This window comes from Mugil cephalus, chromosome 11 (genome assembly GCF_022458985.1).
Source record: "Mugil cephalus isolate CIBA_MC_2020 chromosome 11, CIBA_Mcephalus_1.1, whole genome shotgun sequence".
NCBI classification, from domain to species: domain Eukaryota; kingdom Metazoa; phylum Chordata; class Actinopteri; order Mugiliformes; family Mugilidae; genus Mugil; species Mugil cephalus.
The window spans coordinates 17,211,122-17,230,126 of record NC_061780.1 but is presented as its reverse complement, the minus strand read 5'-3'; the positions used below and the strand labels follow the sequence as shown (position 1 = coordinate 17,230,126).

Genomic DNA, 19,005 nt, shown 5'->3' with positions numbered 1-19,005 from the left:
TAATGGTACTTAATTGGATCCTTATGAGCTCATTTTCTGTCTTTATCCTTATCATCACTACCAGGCTTCTAGTTAGAACGTCTTCAGAACTTCTTTTCTGTTTCCGATCATTGCTGTTACCGCACTTTGTGCCACGCTGTAAAAGTCCAGTTAAAGAATACATGTGGATGAATGAGGAAGTAACTCTCTAATGAGACATAAGACAAAATTTGGCAAAAAAAAACAAAGTATTTTATTTCTTATTTGTTTATTTTTACAATAAATACTTATTTATTCCTTCAACAGAGCAAAAGCACTAAAATAAATGGAACAAGTTATTAGAGCAGAAAGACATTCTGACAGATTTATATTCGTTTCACTTCTCGAAAACAAATATAGGTCTGTCTATCAGAATGTGTGAATTAATGAGTTCATTGTTGCATCACACTTGCTTGAAAGTACAGTAAGTCACGTGATCTTCAAGTTCTCACAACTGGTGAGCTGGAGCAACCATCGACAGTCTTTGTTTCCACCAGGGGCTCAATTGGGACATGAGGCTTGTGAGGTGGTCAGTGGCTTACCAGGAAACAAACAAGAGGTTGTGATGTAACCACACAAGAGTTATGCATAAGTGTATGTAACATGAAAGGATCTGTTGGTGGTGGTGGTGTGGATATGACTTTGTCCAGAATGAGTCCTGGTCTGGTTTGCTGAGTCTTTACGGTTCTGTAGCGGTTGTCTCAGTGAGGACGTATGACTGATGTCTGGATGACTTCTTTCTCCTGAGAGCACAAACCAAAAAACATGTACATTCAATTTTAAGATACTAAAACACATCAAAGATATAGTTCATATATGAATATGCCACTGGAGTGCTGCACAATTTTATAAACTAACAAATTTTTCTGTGAGTGGGGAGTCTTCACCAATGTGAAGTTGCTGTGGCTGAGGGACCTGGGTACAAATATTGCTTGGGCGAAATGGGTGGATATGTTGGCTGGATGTGGGAAGTAAGGGAGGCGCGAGGGAAGATCACACAGTACAAGATTATACACAGATATTACCATACCCCTGTGAGATTACATAGAATAAAACTGCTGAATGATAATGCAAAACTGAATTGGGAACTTTTTTGCACTGTATATGGGAGTGTACATTAGTGGTTATACCCTTTAGATTAAAATGCAGCACCTCCCATCTTTTATTGTGTGTTCTGCGTTTCTTATATCAGAGTAGTGTGTTACATTACTTTGAATGATATAATCTCATCTTTTATGAAATGTCATTGGATGACTGCACCAAAAACAACACATGTATTGTTGTTTCTTAAAAAAGTAAATAAATGTCAAAAAAAAGATATAGTGCAGAGCTGTTAAACATAAACAAGTGTCTGTAAGATTCAAGCCAGTGCCAAACTACTTAACATAGTGCAGATTTGGCTAATCTAATCAGCGTGAGATGTACTCTTCTGTATGTCACAGCGTACAGGGCAAAGTAGAGATGCTTTTTACATCAACCAGCTATGAAGGCAGCATCCTACAGCAGCTAGGATTATAGCAAGGAAACCTGAATTGCAAATGTATTCATTGTCTTTGGCAATTAAGAAATTAAATAGAATGTAGGAAGTGTTGTAGAAAAGTGGGCACAGGGTGTTTATGTAATCCCTCTCACTGCCAGAAGGGGGAGATGAAAGTTCTTCTTGTGACTTTAAAGTTGTGTTTTCAGAGCCCTGAATTGCTTGACTTGAAATATAATGATTTATTTTTGCACATAAACCAAAAACTATAGATCGTTTGTTAATATTTACACCTCTGTGGACATCACCCAGACCCTCAAGCAGTTGATTACAGTAATTTGCCTGCTGAAGCACAAATAACATTACTGGAAAAAGTCCAAGAAGCACACAGTACATGCACCACCTTTTATGTTGTTCAGAAATACTAATATAAGTACTGACAGAATGACTACTTTTATCAGGCATTTTATTAAACCTTTTTTAGTTAGAGTAAGATACTTGAAAAGGAAATGCTGTTAAATTGATGAAATGTTGTTGTTTGGAAGAAACGCACCTTGTCATAAAGATGGCAGCCATGACTATAATGACCAGTGGAACTCCAATAGCCACTACGACAATGATCCATCTGCTTCCTGTGGACTCGGATGCGGTTACTGCAGAAGTGGAAAGAATAAGCAATGAGGTTATAATATATGCATGTTATTGACAGAATGTAACCTGTATGTTTTGGCAAATAAAATAAATGTTAAGTGCCTACCTTTGTTTTCTTTGAGTGTTACACTGTAAGTCTGTGATCCGTGTCTGTTGCGTGCTACACAGCAGTGCTGCCCATATTCCTTAGCGGTGAAGCTGGCACTGCTGAGTGTCGTGTCTCTTCCTGCTGGGATGGCCGCTGTTCGTTTTCCTTGATGAAAACTTTTATCTGCTGTGGGGAGACAAGCTGCACCCTGGTACCAGACGTAGGTGCGCACGGGTGGGTTAGCGTCACTTCTGCAGGTCAGAGTCACAGGGACCTCGTCCTGCAGCTCTTCATCAGACGAGACCCAGACAGTTGTGTTGCGAGGAGAGTCTAAACAGGAAGTACGGTTACTATCGTTAACATGATCTCAGGTCAACTTTCATCACTTCAACATTAACTTAGCTTGGGTTGGTTTTCACCTTACTTTAGTTATTAGCTACTTAAGCTTGGTAGGGTTAGGGTAAAATATTTTCCTGTACCTTTAATAATCCTATATTATATTGTTTTTTTTTCTTATTTGACCTAAAACACAGTTGAAGTCTTTCTTTGAAACTGTATGGGGAAGTTTCCCCATGCAGTGAAGGATTTCTAGAGAAATTCTCAAATACAGAACTATATTTTTAAGATGAACTGAACTTGACTTACATTGTACCTCAATGGCAAGCATAGTTGAGTTCTGCACTTTATCTCCGGTCCGCATCTGACAGTAATAGCTGCCAGAATTATCAGCGGTAACTTCACTGATACTCCACGTCTGTCCACTGTGTTTTAGGCTGGTGCTTGTGCTCTTGTACCATGTGAAACTGGCCGGTGGACTGACGTCAGGGCTGCAGCAGCCCAGACGCAGCGCTGCACCCTCAGTGATGCCACTGGATGGGCTTGATAACACTGAGACTGCACTGGGGGATTCTGGAGAAAACAAGGTTTAGGAAAGAGGTCAGACCCCCTGCTTTATATATTCAATTAGATAAAATAACCAAAAGAATTAATGCAGCAAAGTGAATGATTGCACAAAATCACATCTTGAGGCCTTGACCAGAATTTAGAAATACTAAGGATATAATCATAATTCTACTACATTGGACAATTCTCCATGATTAATGTGTTCACCAGTTATAAACACATTAGTCTTTTAATCTAAAAGCCATTCCCATGGTCGTCGGTAAGACAAACCATCTTTTAAAATCTTTTATTCCCTCTGCTATTCGTCTCCTAAATTCTACATAATCTTTAATCTGGATGCTTTTTAGTTGGTTTTGTTTAGTTTTATCTATTTATTCTATTTATTGACCATTGATTCCACTGTGTTTCTTGGCATTTTACTTGCTCCATTCTGCTTTTTTTATTCTACTTTATCTGTTCCTATCGGATGCCTATTGCGTAATAGTATGCAAGCTGTCCAAACCAATTGCCAATTGCCAACTGAAGATTCCTGGGTTTAAAGGTAATTGCATTTAAAGACCCTCGTTGTCATTAATGCTAAAAAAATAGTTATAACTGTAAGTTATAACCGCTCAACCCGGTCGAGTCTTTGTCAAGGTGCTGGAAAAATCTAAAATGTAGGGTAAGGAAAAGGTAAGGTAAAGAAAATATTTCTGCACACTTGAATTTGTCCAGTGGTTCCACTTTAATGTTAAACTTTCAGTCATAAGACCTTGCTCTGATGATCTTATGACTGAAAGCTTAACCTAAAAAGGAAAAATAGGAAAGGAAATGCCTGATTATCAAAAAAAAAAAAAACATTGAGGAGATCTAGGCCTCTAGATGCCAGTTGTTCAAAATTGTAATTCAATAGCCTCACCCTCTTTGTTCCAGTTGTTTTTTTGTTTTGTTTTGTTTTGTTGTTGTTAGCTCTCTTGGTTAATAGTCCTTATTTGGGTTTTGTGAATTACAAAAGACAGCACAGCATAGAACCAGGTAAAAACAAGAGAGTAACAAGGACTTGCTACACATATTTTTCAGTAATTTCTAAAGATTGGCATCGTGATAGACTGAAACCACTTCCCATATTAATGCTGCACTAGACACACATCAACTAAACCCCTTTAAATGGACTAAATCCTCCTTTTTTTTCTAAGTTCAGCAAAAACAAGGTACACCCTGCCCTCCAACTGCCTTCACACCTTTAGCTGTGAATATAATTTGACTACTACTTTGGTTTAAAAAAAAAAATAAAGGCCTTCAATGTTATAAAACAGATTATCATATGGTGCACCGCACTTTCAGTTCTGCTTCAACTAAATAGGCTACACAGAGGGCTGCGGAAACGGAAGCTGTGCTAAAACAGAAACACTTATAACGCAATTTAGTGATGAAAGAACTACAGTGAGAAAATATACTTTTTGCTTTGTTCCTCTACGCTACTGCTGAGTTATAGCAGAGAATTTGCACGTACCAAAATGTGCAAAGAAAAGCATCACAAAAAACAGACCAGAACAGAGGTGTGTTATGTGACATACAGAGAGACTTGTGAGCAGACAGACAGAAGGCAACAGACAGAGAAGTGACATTATGACAGCAAGTGTGACAGAGACACGCGTACGTGGACTAAAACAGTCACCACAGATGAGAACGGTAAATAAGAGGATATTGTGGTTTGTCTGTGGTGGTTGTGCAGTACATATCGACATTTTTTGTGTGTTTCATCTTATAAATAATTAGAATCACTAAAAGAGGAGGCTAATGCAGTTGCTAACAACCATGAGGATAATAGTGCTATTACTGGTATTTTGTTAATGAAATTTCTCACCTGTAACCAGGAGCTGTATGCCGCTCTGCTTTGGCATCTTCTCTGTAGGATGGCTGGTGATGAGGTAGAAGACATATGTTCCACTGTCCGACTTCTTCAGATCCGAAATCCTCAGAGAGCAGTTCTTGGTCCCTGGCTCCCCCAGGTACTGCACCCTGTTGTGGTAAGATGGATCGGGGAAGATACGAGCACTGTGGAACACGTATCTGACGCAGACAGGTGGACAAACAGACAGATTTAGATGCTATTTATTTTTATTTTTTTTTATTTTTATGGTATTACGAATGTTTCTGTGTCCTAATCAATACCTTGGTGTGATACAACGACTGTCTTCAAGACACCAAATCTCAGACAAAACTTTGTAGCCTTGTCCTGCTTCACCTTCCTGACAAAAGACAATAAACACCCAATTATAAAAAATAAAAAGTAAATCCCCTCCTGTCTAATATTTATTCATTCTTATTGGAAATTGTGTCCTTAGAGAAAGTCTTCTGGTTAAAGACACAGCACAGGATATATTCCAACAGGTAACAATGCCCTCTTTATGGAAGTACCTGAGTGGAGAGCCGCCCCTCTCCCCTGGTTTCATTAGAGCTCTGGGGGTAGTCATAGGCACAAGGGAAAATGACTGAAGAACCAATCACAGCACAGATGGGACCTGAGGGGAGATGAACTGACCAATTGCCTGCAAGAATACCTGCAAAGAAGAGGAGGCGTGCTATAATTTAAAGTACCACATCACTGAAAACGGCCCAGGAATAGCTGTGATGTTCCTGATATTGTGAATCTACTAAATACATGTACTTGCCTTTCAGAGAGAGGGTGAGCAGTAGCCAGCAGCCCTGTGCCATCTTCCTGTTCTGGTTGCCTTGTTTTTTGTTGAGCTCCTCTGACCTTCTTTCACCTGTTCCTCCTCTTCTTTGGCTTCACCTATGTTCCTCTCTTCAGTGTTGGCTGCTCCTCGTCTTGGCACTCTGCCCTCAGTGATGCATCTGCGTCTCTTTCAAGGGAAACACGTCTTAAGTTAAGCTTCCCCTTTATTTAGCTGAATGGGGAACTGGGCTGGTGACAGGACTTTTGCGTCAGTAAAGGGAACTCATTGTACATAAATATGTGTGTTGGAGGCTGGGGAATACTGTATTTGTTTGATGACTGATGTGGTACATATATAGTATGACACAAAGACACTACGGCCGCCGCGAGACACTGTCACGCAGTGTTGTTGTGTCTGTCCTCTCTCTGTGGACACACGGCGTGTCCAGCCCCAGCAGGTCGCCTCTGAGAGCTCTCGTGCACAGTTTGCCCACTTTGAAACGCAACGTGACGTCACTCGCGCCCCTCTCGTGCACGCAGCTGACCACTCAAAGTGCGACCAGAGACCAGCGACCAGAGACCAGAGACCAGCTCCCAGAGACAAACTTCCACTAACTCAGCTTTCACTCTGCCCGGTCTTCCAAATGTTCCTCTCTTTTCAGTTAGAAGCGGTCGCCGGTGGCTTCGGTTGATAGAAAAGTGTCAAAACTGACGCAGAGTTGTTTTTCTGAGGGTTTTTTTCCCCCAACCCCCCTTTTCTTTCTTTTGGGGTCAGTAACCTGTGAAGAGAACAAAAAGAAAAGGATTTACTTAAAACTGGTATTTATCTGTGGTGTCCTTTAAATTCTCTTCGAGTCATTCTATTTTTTTTATATATTTATATTTTGTTATCTAAAGGGAAAGGCGAGGCTCCACCTGCTGCAAAGAAGTAGAGGTGAGTCATTTTCTCGAAAAGAATGCGTGTAAGCTCTGTAGTGAGTTATTATATTAAATTAAAAGACATTAGTAGATAGCAGACTAAAATAAGTGTAAGAGATTGCAATCGTTCTTAATGTGTTTTTAAGTATTTCACTAGGAACTGTGCGATTTTTTTAACTCACTTTATCTGTTGACTTTATCTGTTTGAAGTTATAATTAATAAAAAACTCCGAATTTATATAAGTTTTATCGCCATTTTGATTTTCGAATTTTATAGAAATTGCACGTATATTGCCATAGTGGACTAGGAGATAGTAGCTAATTTGAAGATACATCTTAACCCTTCAGTCGCATGTTCTCAGTGGTCTCATCTGACTTCATGTCCTGATGTTTGCACAGCAGTGTCTACTATCACAGGTTTATCAACCCAGTACCTGGACCCTTTGGAGAGTTATCTGTCTTTATAGATACAGGGAAAGCCTGTTGATTGTGGTATGAATTTCAGAAAAAAACAACCGAGATAACACACAAAGTTACTTTTCATGTTGGCTTCTCATTGTTAAGCGTTCCTATTCACACAATACACACAAGGCACCGCATTTCATAGATACCAGCCAGTGTTGAATCTTTCTGAATGTAGATATGCGGTCACTTCTTTCCAAAACATTAGGTACGCAGTCCTGAACTATTCACCTTTTGTGACTCTCATATTGTTCAATGTGTGTGAGAAAGGTGGTAGTAGGATGTAGTTTGTGGAGCTGTAGTTTTTCTCTTATTTAGCCTTGGCCACCGACTGAAATAATAATATGAACAACACACAAAACACAACAGTAGCAGTAGTACTACAAACCAAAGCCTCCAACATGAAAACACAGTCAAGTATTTAGTGTAGGAGTGTTATTTCAGAATGTGTTTGTTTTTTAAAGTGTACTTGATGAACTTTCAAGAGACTGTAATACGATATGGTATTTTTCAAACATGACCCCTCAATATTATATCCCTAGGCAAAAGGGCTTAGTCCACCTGCCCCAAAGAGACAAGGAGACAGGGAAGGAAGAAAAGGAAGGACCCTCATCATTGTCTGCTGTTCCGCCTGCTTCCTGTTGTGTACCGATGTATGCTGAGAAAGTTGTGACAGAAGGGAAGATGGGTGAGTGCACATGTTACATACACAGTGCAGTTCGTGTCTTCCAACACATACAGTGTACACACGTGCACACATACATGCACAGATTAAAATGCTGCGCTGGACATGCCGCAGCTCACGCCGCCTGTTTTCTGTATTTGGGAAAAGGACATCAGCCAACTTGACGGTTAACCATTAACTGCATGTCCTGGTGGCTATCTCCCTGATGTCCACTAGATTTATTTTTGAGGTTTGTCTTTCAGCTTGGAAAACACACACTTGGACTAGGCGTAATAGTTTTTTTTTTTTTTTCTCAACCAACAAGATCAAGCAGTAATCCAAACAGAAATGTGACAGTGACGTTGATATCTGTAGCCAAAACCAGCCACAGTCCACGAGTACATTTAAGTTCAGCACATTATTTTTTCAACAAATCAGTGCAATCATGTGATGTTTTCCTACCTTGCTCCAACGCACCTCCATCAGATCAGAAAAAGAAAAATAAATAAAAGTAAACCAGACAATCCACACCTGTCCTCCTGCTTCATGGCGTTCGCCGAAGTGAAATGCAGTGTTGATGTGCTTGTCATTTGTTTTGCAAATTTATGGCTTAGGGCAGATAAGATTACCTGCTGTACTTTACTGTTGCTGCAAAGCATTCAAACAGTGATGCCCTGTGTTTCAAGAACTACGTTTACCACTAACAAACTTACCAAGTCTACCTTTTGAATTTTTGTTAAAACCTTTTACTGCAGAAATATTAAATGCATCAGCAACTTGCACAACTCCTCCAGTAGACAAGTCTACTAACAAAAGTATAATGGCTTACCTCACCTCTCATTACATGAAGAAGTCTTCAGCTAAAAATCATTTCCACGTCTTCGGCGGTTCCTCTCAGCGTAACTTGGCCGTGCCCGAACATGGTCAGCCAAACGTTTGGTTTTGTTAGCTTTTGTTGCATGACTGAGAGGAGTCCACCCAGATGCAGTGAATCAGGCTGTGGTTTCAATGTGGGTAATTATAGGAAAAACAGTCTGGTAGAGGAGTGGCACATATGGTGCAGCCTTGTTTTTTTTTGTTTTTTTTGTCCCTGTCAAAGCTAAAATTAGACAGTGCATCTCCATCAATACACAATATTTCTTTCTTGTAATTGTGATATACCATATCTGTATGAGCAGGTAGAGAAGGACAAATATGCACATTTTCACACATACACTACATGAATGAGTTATGGATTTGTCATGTCTTCATCTCTTCTTCTGCTATTGTACTGTTATTTTATGTTTCCTTGATTCTGTTCTTGATACCGTGCCTGCTCTTCCTTTGTTCTGCTGATGTGACATTCTCCAGTAATTATTTTGAAAACACAATAAAAGCCCTTTTCCTATTTAAATTGGAGTGGGTGTATGTTGAAGGCACATTGCATTCGGATCTTCCTGGTTTGCAAGTAGTTTGAAAATCTGTTTCCAAATGTTCCAAATGTCGGTGGACAGAGGGGGACAAAGGGTAATACAGATGATGCTGACTATGCAGTGGAGTGAGGAGTGGGTCAGGACACCTAACAAACATCAACCCGGCCTGAAAAAATGTTGGTTACGTTCTTTTCAGTTGTGATTCCGAGACAGCCAATGAGTTTTCCTTCTCTGCCTTTGGCATCCGCCTGTGTAGTGTGATTACAGTTTCTGTGCTCACATGTCAACAGATCCATTCCCATGACAGCATGACATGGTTGGATGCTCTGGATAAAAAAGTAGTAAATGAAACCTGAGCTGTAATAGTTCTGAGATATCAACATACTTTGTATAGCTCTCATGAAGTAGCATTCCAGTGGGTATTAGTCAGACGAAAAGATTTCTATCTCCTGGCAAAGACTTTATTATTTTTCAGCTTTTGGAAAGTTAAATCCGGATCACTTCATTAGATCAGCAGATATTAGCTCGGATCAGACACCATTTTTAGGCAAAAACGGCCGTGGAAATTTCTTAATGGAGGATTTATTTTTACTTTGGTCTGGGGCGCATTTCATCTGGTACACAGCTGGTTCTCGTCCACCAGCTGCTCACTAACAGCACGGTGGTAGTTAAACTACTATGTATATGAGGTTGAGGGTGTCCCTCCCAACATCCCACGGAATGAGTAACATGTGACTCATAGGCGAGACCAAAATAAATGTTACCGAGGAACAATATGTCTACACAGACTGGTCACATACAGCGTGATGATTCAGTCTTACCTCTGATGGTGGCCTTTTATGTATTTATTCATTTCCACAGTATGTAGCAAAAATGACTTCAAAGCAGTGAAGTAATGTTTTAGCTGCATATTTTTGTTGGGCACAGGTTTAGTTTGTTGTCAGATTGAATGGAGTCAGTGTAACGGTGTGACGTGATGGAGAAACCTCTTCATAGGGACTCCGCTCAAAACCTTCTCCTTTATTTTGTGGCATACTCATAAGCACACAAAACAGTTTCCGAGAAATGTCTGTCTCATAATACACACATGCTCACACATGCTCACACAACAGAAGGTGGTCTCAGGTAGAAGGAGAAACAATAACCCGCTTGTTCTGCCCTGCTATCCGACTATGACGTGCGCAGTGAGGGGGAAGACAGCGGGAACGAAAGAAGGACTCGGGGAATAACAGGGGTAGGCTGTGGAGGAAAGCACCGGTAAAACACGAGCTGGGACACACTAGCTTTACCATATTGTGGTTCATTATTATGCTGACTGATGAGGTGACAGGTTCAAAGGTAGAGAGTTGTCTGTGGAAAGCACTGAGCGTGCAGGTAGCGGTAGCCAGGGAGAGGCTGTGGCGTGAAGAGAAGGAGCAGAGATAGTAGAAAGGAAGGTCACTAGATTAGCAGGTCTGCACAACTATCACGTTTCTTGACAACAACATTGAAATTCAGCAACTGTGGGACCGAGCGGTGCCACTGGTCTTGCACACAACTGCTTCCTTGTCATTCTCTTGGCCTGTTAACATCAAAACTCGTGGAATCAGGGATGTACGTAAAAGCTACATAAACAGACACCACAAAACAATTTCATTTTGAAACCTTTAATCCTAATGAAAGATACTGATGTAAAAGAGAAGGGAGAACGTTGGGGAGGGAGACAGAGGTAGGAAGGAAACTCTACATGTAGAATGTTTTCTCTGGATCGACACTCGCACACTTACAGTATCTCCAGTTGTTTCCTGCTTTATCATGGAGAGCAGTGTTATTACAGCCAGTCTCATGTAATGCGGTGAATAAAACACTATCATTCTCCGATAGCACATATTTTGATAAGTAACGGCTGGACACGAGGAGGTGTTAAGGATCATTGATATTATGCAGTAGTAAGAAACCAAGCATGAACCATTTTAAATTAGTGGGTTTTTCACATGAATTGGTCAAAATGTGACATCTAAGTCACAAGTACAGGCATACACAATGTGCAGAATCTAATAACTCAAACAACTGTAACCTTGACTTCATAGGACACACCAGTGTTTGGATGAAATAATGGAGCAGCCATAAACTGTGGGAATCGTGCTACATGCCAAACACACAGACACTGATTACGGCATTCATATGGTGACGTCTTCTATAAGTTATATGAAGAGTGTTGCTAGGCAACCTTGGCATCTAGAGGCTAACAGAGCTAACAGGATGTAGCAAGTAAATGAAAGGATGAGTCTGTTGGGGAATACCGGAATTTTATGTTTTTTTTTGTTTGTTTTTTTAAAGTACAGTAAGAAGCCTCCTGCCTCCTTACTTGAAATCATTGCACACACACACACACAGACACACACACACACACACACACACACACACCTGTGGAATCTTGTGCAGACAAGTAGGCACCACACTAAATGCAAACACCACAAGCAGAGTATCCCATAATTTCCACCAGAGCTCCACCCAAAATTAACCCGAGCCAAACGTCTAATCCTCTAATTCCTAATCCTGTAATAACTGGGGAAACATTACAACCAGTCCAACACTGTAAGCAGGTGAATATTCATCCGTTTAATCAACCACGTTGGTGATTTCATTTATTTGTATATCGTGTAGTCGCTGATCACATTCACCTTTCAGCAGATGATCTAATGAGATGTATGGCTTCGAGAACTCATTTCACATATTTATGTTAAGAGGTGCGAGCTTCGTCTCCTGCTTCATGATGATGATGGCAGGGATGTGTTTTTTATTACATCTCTGCAATGAAAAAAATGTGCATTAACCCTTTAACGTTCCACTGGGTCGTAGATGGGACAGCAGTAGCTTTTTCAATCAGTGGTTTGTCAGAACATGAGTTGTGTTTGCTGCATGCAATATGCAATTTTCTTCTGATTTCATTGATAAAAGTCGTTATAGGATTCAAACAACACAGCCGACACAACAACTTCTTATTTTTTAACCGTGTGCCAACTTTGATTACACAAGAACATTACAACTTAGGGTGATTCTGACTTTGTGATAGAGTCTTACTTTGAGTATGTCCTAAATAGGTGGGATTATTATTTATTTATTTATTTCAAAAATGCTGAAATATAACATCCACACACAAGTGCACTCACGCACTGTATGTGCATGTGGGACAGACATGGCACTATATCCCAGTTTGAGAGTTTGTTCTCGCGTTGTGGAGAAACGCTAGACTTTAGACTATTGATCTCATCAGTGTCATTTGTACTTTCCATGTATGCCAGGAAAATGTGCTTTATGCCTCCTCATATTGGTGCCGTGTGCTGAAACACATCAGTTCACTGATGTTTGCTGTTTGAATGACTCCAAAAAAAAAGTACCCAAATTAAACACAGCACACTCAACGTTTTTCTTATGTTGTTGTCAAATCTGTATAATTTATGCATGTCAGCTACTACACACTGTTCAATATTTGCTTCTTATCGTGTTACTGTTATATAACATTAAAGGCTTGAAACTTCTTTATGTGTGTTCACGTAAGCTCATACTGGCAAAATTATTTGTATAGACTTACCTAGTGCCGCGTGGATGTGTGTGTGTGTGTCTGCAGGGAGCAGGGGGATCTCTCTGACCTGTGTGTTGACCCCCTGCCGGTTGATTGGTGTGTGTATAACGCTGATGACCTTGGGAGCCATCGGAGCAGCCGTCTGGGCCGTAGGTCAGCCTACATTTCTCTCACACATACACACAGACACACACTTTTGCCAAACATAACAGCCAATAATAACCTTATTTTTCAACATGTTTTCATTATTTTATTCTCTCTATCAGCTGATCAGCAGCTTTCATTATTTATCCTAATGACCTGTTGTTGTCTATTATGCCCCTTGCAGTTACATATTGTACAATGGAGGAAGACACAGGACTGTATGACGGTGAGTAGAGAGGACGTGGGTGATCATGGACTTCAGTTTAGTATTGTTGTTAGCAGTACAGCCAAATGCTACGTGAATTTAAAAAACCCGGAGCGTGTGCTGTATCGTTCCTTACAGTCCAGGTGAATTCAGCTGACCAACGTCTCAGAGTGTTCGACTCTGCTCAGAGGAGGTGGCTTCAGGTGTGTTCCTCCCCGGCCAATGAACTTCTAGCCAGCATCAGCTGTGAAGAAGTGGGATTCATCAGGTGAGATACTGACAGCTAACAGTCTTGGGAGTTTCATGTTACAAAAGTAATGCAATTACTGTAATGCATTACTTTTTACTGTAAAGCGGTAATGTAAAGAATTACAAAAAAATATTTTACTCTGTCCAAATGTATATAATAATGGCCGTTTAAATGGATTTTAAACCTGAAATTAATTAAATTAATTAAGCTGCGTGTTTTTACAAAAATTCGAGAATAGCAGAAGAGAAAAAAAAAATCTGAGCAAATGTTAACCTTCCTAGAGAACAGGTAATTGGTTAGAAGATGACTGCAGCAGCAGCGTCAGATTCTACATTTGCGATATGAACATGATGCTCATTATTTTCAGTTCGTCAGAGAAAAGGATACAAAAAACATTATAGCTAAGTTCCGTTTGTGTGCAGAACCAAACGAACTCTGTACCTCGCGAAATAGCACAAGTAATTTAATGAAACATCTAGCGTGGTGTCAGCTTTCTTTAGGCGTATATGGCAATATTGATTTCAATATGAATACACCTAAATTTATACACTCATCACTGTCATTATATTGTACTGTTGTTGGTGTTAAGCCTAGCTCATTCCACGTCTTCCACATCCCACACATTCCTGGATGTGTACAGAAAATAATTGACACCACAAAATCCATATTTCCAGTTATTTTTTGTGAAAGCAGCTCAAAAGTAATGCAACTGTAATGTAATGCCTTACAATTCAAAGACAGTAATAATTACAACATGATAACTAATATTATCTTTCAATTACAGGAACAATGTAAGTTGTAAGTGCATTTGTTTTGTGGTGAATTCGACACTGATAGTCGTTGAGGCCGCGATTTCTTCTGCGTAGTACAAGACAGGACTAAGTAGGCAAGATAGTTCTATTGTTTCATTGGTAACAATACCTCGTCACGTCCGTGCCGTGTGCCATCGATTTTGTGATTTTTCTTTCAACCAGGAACTCACAAAGAAAATCAAACTTCATTTTGGATGTTGACCACGACAACTGTGTCTGCTTCTTCAGCACTGTGAAGCCTCTGGGTTCTCACACTGTTTGTCCAGTTAGCACCCACCTGCTGACACAAAGCAAATTATAACCAGTATTGATCTTACCACCCAACTGTGTCACTGCCTTTCCATTCACGAACTGTTAGAACGGTTTTCGTCACACTGTTGTTTCCAAAGCACGCCACCTGCTTGTCACATGCAACTTACATTCTCGATACCTTACACCACCTCTGATCTTTGTCCACGGCTTGCTTGCCACCCTCCCACACACACCTTGTTATTTGTACATCTTTCTTTCTGTCCAGTGTTTTTCTCCACAGCCTGCATGTTTGCTTTCGGCATATCTCACATTCATTCGCGCCCTTCACCGCTTGACATCTTCAGCTTTTTTCGTCCTAATCTCCATAATTTCTGCATTATTACAAGCTTTCACTTAAGTTCAATCTGATCTCGTTCGTGTTGGAGAAATGTGGCAGCTCAGTTTGTGCAGTCGGCCGTTATCGTTGTGATGTTGTGCACGGCAGGAAGCTGGCCGTGGCAGGTCAGTCTGCAGTACGATGGCGTCCATCAGTGTGGAGGATCCATCATCTCAAACCGTTGGATTGTTTCTGCAGCTCACTGCTTCCCAGAGTAAGTGACGCCACTGCTATTACAGAGATTCTGTCTTTCTGTACGTTCCATGTATCTCATCATATTTTTTTATGTTTTAATGTGTAGTTAACACCACGTTTGCTCCATCTGTGCGTCTTCTTTTTTAATTTTTTCCACCCTAGGCGGTATCGTTTTGTTAATCGCTGGCGTGTGCTGCTGGGCTCCATCTACAATAAACCAGTCAATGCCAATGTGGCGGAGGTGAAGACCATCGTTTACCACAGCAGCTACCTGCCCTTCGTAGACGCCAACATCGATGACAACAGCAGAGACATCGCAGTTCTGGCCCTCACCCAGCCACTCACTTTCAGTGGTGAGATACACAGTACTCTCTGGAAATAAGTATATCTGCACATACTTGTTGGTGATGATGGTAACAGAGGAAGAATAGTAAATAAATTATCTGTACTCTTTTCCCTTAATTTCATTAAGCAGAACAAAACACTCTTTTATCTGACATAATTACTATCAGGTATGAACGGGATGTTATTATCGACTGGAACTTTCTGTCTGCCCTTGAATTTAATGATTCATTAGGAAAAACATGCACACAAAGCAGAAAAAATATTATAGTTTCCTTTGTAGTACTGTTTTATCAACGCTGAAGACAAAGCATCACTTCAGAAGTTCATGTCTGACATCTAGTGTTTGGAATTTAGAACTACAAAAATAGCAGGTAGTTTTCCTGGAACAAAAAAAAAAAAAAAAATACATGGAGTCTGAGGTTCACAGGCTGGTTTTATGTGCCGTGCAGAACAACACATGGTTTCCAGGACCGTCCAAGTTGTTTATCCCTCTTCTGCACTTTATTTCAATCCCAACAGAACACGCAGGACTCAAATTAGCAACTCGGAGACACAAGTTAAACCAGAGTAAACAGAGTAAAAAATAAAAGGGTAAAAGAGAACAGAAAAAAATAAAGTAAAGACCATCTACGGACAGGCAAGAATCTCCCAAGGGGCAAAAACAGGAAGAAACGTTAGAAAGCTGCAGGTATGTCACAATAAAGGATCCAGTGGTGTCAGTGCTAAGAAAGCTAACAGAAGAGATGAGTAAGAGGATGGATGCATTAGGTTTAGTAAATGTGGCAAAAATAAGCAAAAAGTGAAGTAATAAATTAACTGTGACACAACTATTGGCTATTTGGCTATTGTTGTCAGTAAGTGAGTATTTATTCATGATCTGTTCATTCACGTCTTTGTGTTCATATGTAGAATACATCCAGCCTATTTGCCTGCCAGCGTATGGCCAGAGACTGATAGATGGACAGATGGGGACAGTTACAGGTTGGGGAAACGTAGGGTACTATGGTGAGTATTCATTTTATTACAGCTGTACTGTTGGTGATGACAGTATCTGCATTCCTTGACTTTTTTTTTAATGTATATCAATAGAATAATTCAATTTTGGCAGGTGAGATTCTTAAAAATGATAGAAAACAGTTGATACTTAACTCCTTCTACTCAAGAAACACACGTTTGTTTTCTATAACTGCTGGATGATGGTCTTTCTCAGGTCATCTAGCAGATGTTCTCCAGGAAGCAAACGTCCCCATCATCAGTGACGCAGTGTGTAATGCCCCTGATTACTATGACAACCAGATCACCACCAGCATGTTCTGTGCTGGCTTCGAGAAAGGAGGCACTGATGCCTGTCAGGTCAGAGTGTGCCTGTGTTTACGCATTCTGGTGCACAAATACTGGTTTGTTTATGTGTTCGTCTCTCTGATTGGGAACTGTAATTCCTCATATGGAGGAATGTATGTGTCTACAGTCACTAATCGGATGCATGGCTGTATAACTATTGTTGAAAAATCCAGTGGATACTTGTTTTTGATATGGTTTCCTATGCACTTGATTCTCTGTTTATGCTTAAACGGGTAGTTTAAATGTGAGTGTGAACTGTTGCGATCGTCTGTGATTTCAGGGAGACAGTGGCGGTCCATTTGTGGCAGATGACTGTCTCTCTAAGACCAATCGGTATCGTCTGCTGGGAGTAGTGAGCTGGGGGACTGGCTGTGCCATGGCCAAGAAACCGGGCGTCTACACTAGAGTGTCTCGATTTCTGCCCTGGATATCTACAGCCATGAGGGTAAGAGTGTGGAGATGTTGATGTTTTATTACGGTGCTCTATTACGTGTGTTTGACCCATACCATGAAAATACAAGTAGTGCATATTCTTATAATATATTTAAGCTATATAGCATGGAAAACAGAATGATAAGAAACTTTCGCTTCCCATCGACTTTCATCAAACACATAATAACCAATTTAGTAATTTATACAGTACATTAAGGCCGCAGTGTGAAACTTTTACATGAATGAACGTCCATTATATTTGTGTAATTGTCAAAAAAGTTCGGACAATGCTGATTAAACCAATCAGTGCCAGGTAAATCTGTATATCACAGTGGAGTTTTAAATCTGGGGACCCCCCTGTTATAATCTGGTGGTGGAGACAGACCCACACTGCTATAGAGACAGAGGAGGCTACAAAAACAAGGTGTATGGTGGACCCACTGCAAATGTAACTGTGGTCCTATGAATTCACAATTTTCTGGTCATCAAATAATAAAATATAACTTTAGAAGTTTTTGAAGCTCCAGATGAAAAAAAATAAATATGCAATCACAGGAAGGACTGCAGTCTGAAAGGGTTGACAACAAACTCAAACATTGTTAGTGTGTGGCTTTTACCTCCTGGAGAGCACTGGAAGAAGTGACTCTGAGACCAGCAACTGTGTTTGTGTAATTACTGCCACATGGGGGAGACAATCATCATTCACAGTAGCTTCGAAGTGTCACCATCAAATGTGAGTCGGTGTGAAATGTTTCTTTGGGGCTGTGATGTCTTTGTGATTCTATGTCTTCCTGAGTTGCGCTCTCCCTTTTCTGCAGAACTACCACAACTCACCAGGCGTTCACAAAATGGCCCGGACATGAGACCCCTGCCACAATGTTTGTACTTTTTCTACTTTTGGATGAAAATATGGACAGATCCTGTTGGTGATACTGTGATATGATGGGGGGGCGTAACAGGCTGTAATTGTCCCCTAACTCATCAGCAATGAGTTACTGATCTTGGCCTGTGTTGTTGAGAAGTAATAAATAATGATGAACCAAAAAAATAAATAAATAAAAAAGATTGGATTTAACTTTTGTAAAATATAAGTAATTATGCATCTTAGATAATTTTTTTCTTTTTTTTTATGTCCACCAGAAGTAATAAATAGCCATTATAAGGAGAAGTGAGAGTTTAATGGCTCAGATGTATCCGTTGAATTCCACTTGTGATTTTGAACCTTTCTTCCACGAGACATTTTCTAGAGTGGTTGGTGAATTTCCTGCTGCTCATTATTAATTAGAAGAAGAAAGCTTTAGTAAATTACAGATCATAAGTATTTCGTTTCATAATTAAACTTGTGCGATACATTTTATCAGCAGTAATTTACTTTTGTATGAAGAAGAATTATTCCTGAAGATCTGGTATCTTTATCAAATCCACATGCAGCCTGATGACGATGATATCTATCTATGTCCTATTCCATTTGATGTTTTGTCTTTGTCTTGTAAATATTAGTCCTTATGTTGTTTGTGTAGATGTTTATTTGAGACATTTAACAGATGTCTAAAACAAATTCACAGATCTTCAGAGCCGTGTCATGTAGATTTGACTGAATGTGTTTCCATAAATAAGGGTGATGTGAAAATAAGTAGCTTTGGACCCTTTTTGAAACTGTGCTTTCTTGAAACACAACATGCAGCTTGAACAAGTCTGTTCAGTAAAATAAGATCACATTCACTCAAATAGGTCCACTTCCTCTTTCTGAAACAACCCCAACGCTTCTTTTTCACTTACGGCAATTGTTAAACATACAAAAAGAAATAAATATTGTAAAATGCAAGTTGTTACTTT

The 19,005-nt window shown here is 40.0% G+C and overlaps 2 protein-coding genes across 4 annotated transcripts; one reads left to right on the top strand and one right to left on the bottom strand.

The window, feature by feature from the left end:
- Nucleotides 1–208: 208 nt before the first annotated feature.
- LOC125016617 (sialoadhesin-like) lies at nucleotides 209–6,190 on the bottom strand. Of its 3 annotated transcripts, none has more exons than XM_047599214.1 (8): nucleotides 5,792–6,190; nucleotides 5,538–5,680; nucleotides 5,292–5,368; nucleotides 4,984–5,189; nucleotides 2,880–3,143; nucleotides 2,253–2,564; nucleotides 2,049–2,148; nucleotides 209–758 (listed from the first exon to the last, which is right to left on the bottom strand). In XM_047599214.1, exons 1-8 carry the CDS (start codon nucleotides 5,832–5,834, stop codon nucleotides 698–700), a joined length of 1,206 nt encoding a protein of 401 aa, XP_047455170.1. In that variant the 5' UTR covers nucleotides 5,835–6,190; the 3' UTR covers nucleotides 209–697. The 3 variants fall into 3 exon arrangements, with proteins under 3 accessions (XP_047455170.1, XP_047455169.1, XP_047455168.1); XM_047599213.1 differs by having other exon boundaries at nucleotides 209–761; nucleotides 5,792–6,009; XM_047599212.1 differs by having other exon boundaries at nucleotides 209–754; nucleotides 5,792–5,929.
- Nucleotides 6,191–6,568: 378 nt separating this feature from the next.
- hpn (hepsin) lies at nucleotides 6,569–18,994 on the top strand. Its single transcript, XM_047598222.1, has 11 exons — nucleotides 6,569–6,730; nucleotides 7,719–7,864; nucleotides 12,863–12,970; nucleotides 13,146–13,187; nucleotides 13,305–13,436; nucleotides 14,917–15,070; nucleotides 15,214–15,404; nucleotides 16,306–16,401; nucleotides 16,607–16,749; nucleotides 17,018–17,182; nucleotides 17,988–18,994. Exons 2-11 carry the CDS (start codon nucleotides 7,828–7,830, stop codon nucleotides 18,030–18,032), a joined length of 1,113 nt encoding a protein of 370 aa, XP_047454178.1. The 5' UTR covers nucleotides 6,569–6,730; nucleotides 7,719–7,827; the 3' UTR covers nucleotides 18,033–18,994.
- Nucleotides 18,995–19,005: the final 11 nt, after the last annotated feature.